At 35.1% G+C, this 2,707-nt stretch overlaps 1 protein-coding gene across 1 annotated transcript; it reads left to right on the top strand.

The window, feature by feature from the left end:
* The first annotated feature begins 6 nt into the window (after positions 1-6).
* On the top strand, positions 7-778 carry LOC111412745 (polyubiquitin 8). The gene has a single exon (XM_023043664.1). The coding sequence runs from the start codon at positions 23-25 to the stop codon at positions 776-778; it is 756 nt and encodes a 251-aa protein (XP_022899432.1). The 5' UTR covers positions 7-22.
* The last annotated feature ends 1,929 nt before the right edge of the window (positions 779-2,707 follow it).

Below are 2,707 nucleotides of genomic sequence, written 5' to 3'. Positions count from 1 at the left end.
AAAAAAAAATTAATCCCAAGAAATGAAGGTCATTATTGCTATGAAGGATAGTGAATTTTCCATAGATGTAGGTCCCCAAGAACCCATTCTTGAAATAAAAAACAGAATTCAACGCTCTCATGGCTTCCCAGTTTCTTCACAAACTCTAACAGTTTGTGACTGGGAATTAATCGACGGCCTCGATTTAGACGATTATCCTCTCATTTCCGAAGGTACGAAAATCTACCTTTCAACCAAACATGCCCCACTTTCCTTGCAGCAACACCACTGTAAAATCAAAATCACCGTGAAATTCACGGCCCGAAAAGTGGACATAGAAGTGGATAAAACTGACACTGTTCGTAGTTTAAAGGAAAAAATTCATATTGTTGAAGGCACCCCCATTAAGAGAATGACATTGTTCTTCTCAGGAAGTGAAATGGAAGATGAATATCGAAGCCTAACCGAATATGGGATTGGGGAATTTTCTGAAATTATTGTTTTCTTGAAGAACATGTCACGGGTGGTGGCTGAGCCTCCGGGAAGGAGACTCAATTTAGTGGTTCAAACTTCGTCGAGTTTACTAAATGCAGCAAAAATTCCCGTCGAAATGAACGATACAAATACTGTTAATGAGGTTGGAAAGTTGTTGCAAGAGAGGAATATACTTCCTTATGATGATTATATATTCATTCACAAACAGAGACTCATGCGTGATAATTGTAGCCTAAGGTGGCATGGTGTTCAAAATGGGGATTACCTCTATATTTTCAAAGGGACTGTTACCCGCTGTGGGTGATATTTAGTACTCATTCTAGGGTCGGGATTTAAGTTCTTCTTCTTCCTCTTCTTTTTATTATAATTATTATTTTTAAATAATGTTTTATATGATGCCATACACTTATCTATACAAGCTATAAAACAGGAAACGTCTCCTATGGTTTTTCAAAACGAGGATCACCTCGAACTTCATCCTCAACCTGTCCATAACAGTCGTTAATCACCTCTTCTGCGAAAGCCTAACCCTAAAATTATTCTTTGCCCATTCAGGAGAATCTGCTCCCCAAAATGGGACTTCGCCACTTCATAGGAACCTATTTTTGGGATTTGCTTACTTTCGTTATGAAAAAATATTTGAAAGGCACTTAAATAAGCATATTTTAAAGATTAATTGGCGCTAAAATGAACTAATAAATTCAATGATTGAAACTATTTACAGATTTCTCATGCAACCCTTCCCATGGTCACACTGTTCGATTTGTGTCTTTTAGTTTGAAATTAGGAATTCAAAGTAATCTGAAAGAGGAACTAGAATCAAGCTCTAACTGTCAAAAACTCGTGTACGGTCAAAATTACACCATAGGTATCAGTTTATGTTTGCTCGAACAATATTTCGTGCTCTCTCTTCTTGCCTGGCGAGCAGCATCATAGAGTAACTAAAATAAAGTAAAATAACCAAATAGAAACATATAGAACGTTATAAAGAACAAGAAATACAAGTTAATTTCCGATTCGTAGGAGATGCCACCAAAAATGATACATTTGGAGATTTTTAAGTCAAAAACTAGATTGGAGACCAGCATACAAAAAAGGCCATAGTTTGAGGACCACTGTTACAATTTTCTGTTTATTTTTTTTGTCAAATGCACAATACTAATGATTAATAAGAGAATTTGTGTGGGATACGCACGTTGATGGCTTAATATATTCAAACTAAATTTTTTAATAATAAGGTTACATTTTAATTCCATGAAAGGTTCATAACCTTTACACACGATTTAATATTTATGCCTCAAACTTTTTTTTCATCATATTCTTATTTTCAAATTAATCTAAATTGTTCCTGATTATGGTTTCTCTCCAAACTTTTCTTTAAGATAGAGTTAAACAATTTATTTTCTCATTGTACTTTTAAAGAAGTAAAATAAGAAATAATGCAAAAATACGATTAAATATTTGACCTTCATTTTAAAGCACATTAAAAATATTTTTGGACGAAAATCATAATATAGCATAAAATTTTCTGATCAATGAAATGATAAAAATAACAATGTGATAAAGAAAAGGATGTAAATATAAGTACTGTTATGCCTTGCTACTGATGCTATATTCCAAGCATACGTGACAATCATGTGGAGGCAACAGTCAGAGGAAAAGTCAAAGGTTGATTAGAGTCAAATGGCCGAAGCCCACTCAATTGCCGAAGTCCTTTATAACCTAAGCCATCTGTCCCGAACTCCCTCCCTCTGAAGGGCCTCGGATTAAAAGTGGTTCCCAAGGAGATCATAGCATCTAGCAAATGTTTGATGTGACTACTTGCTACCCAATTAAGTCAAATTGTGTCTGCATAATTAAATACACTGACAAACTCCAAAGGGCNCAAATGTTTGATGTGACTACTTGCTACCCAATTAAGTCAAATTGTGTCTGCATAATTAAATACACTGACAAACTCCAAAGGGCATCTGCTCCACCATATTGCAAATGGGAGATGGAACAGTTACGGTAAGACGTCCCAAAGGGTCGGATCTAGCCAAGTTTACTTCATCCAACGTCGAGATCAATGTTGTAACACTATAAATGTCAACCATTTTAACTCTTTCAATCTAATACAACTCTTTACACTTAAAGCTACAATTTGTCTTCTATTGTTTATATTCTTGCTATCTCAAGTCTAGATAATATTGCTTTAGTTCAGGCATGTTTAGGCAGTTTCTGGGACGCTGTG

Source organism: Olea europaea, chromosome 16 (genome assembly GCF_002742605.1).
Source record: "Olea europaea var. sylvestris chromosome 16, O_europaea_v1, whole genome shotgun sequence".
Lineage (NCBI taxonomy): Eukaryota > Viridiplantae > Streptophyta > Magnoliopsida > Lamiales > Oleaceae > Olea > Olea europaea.
This window is presented reverse-complemented; position numbering and strand designations above follow the sequence as displayed.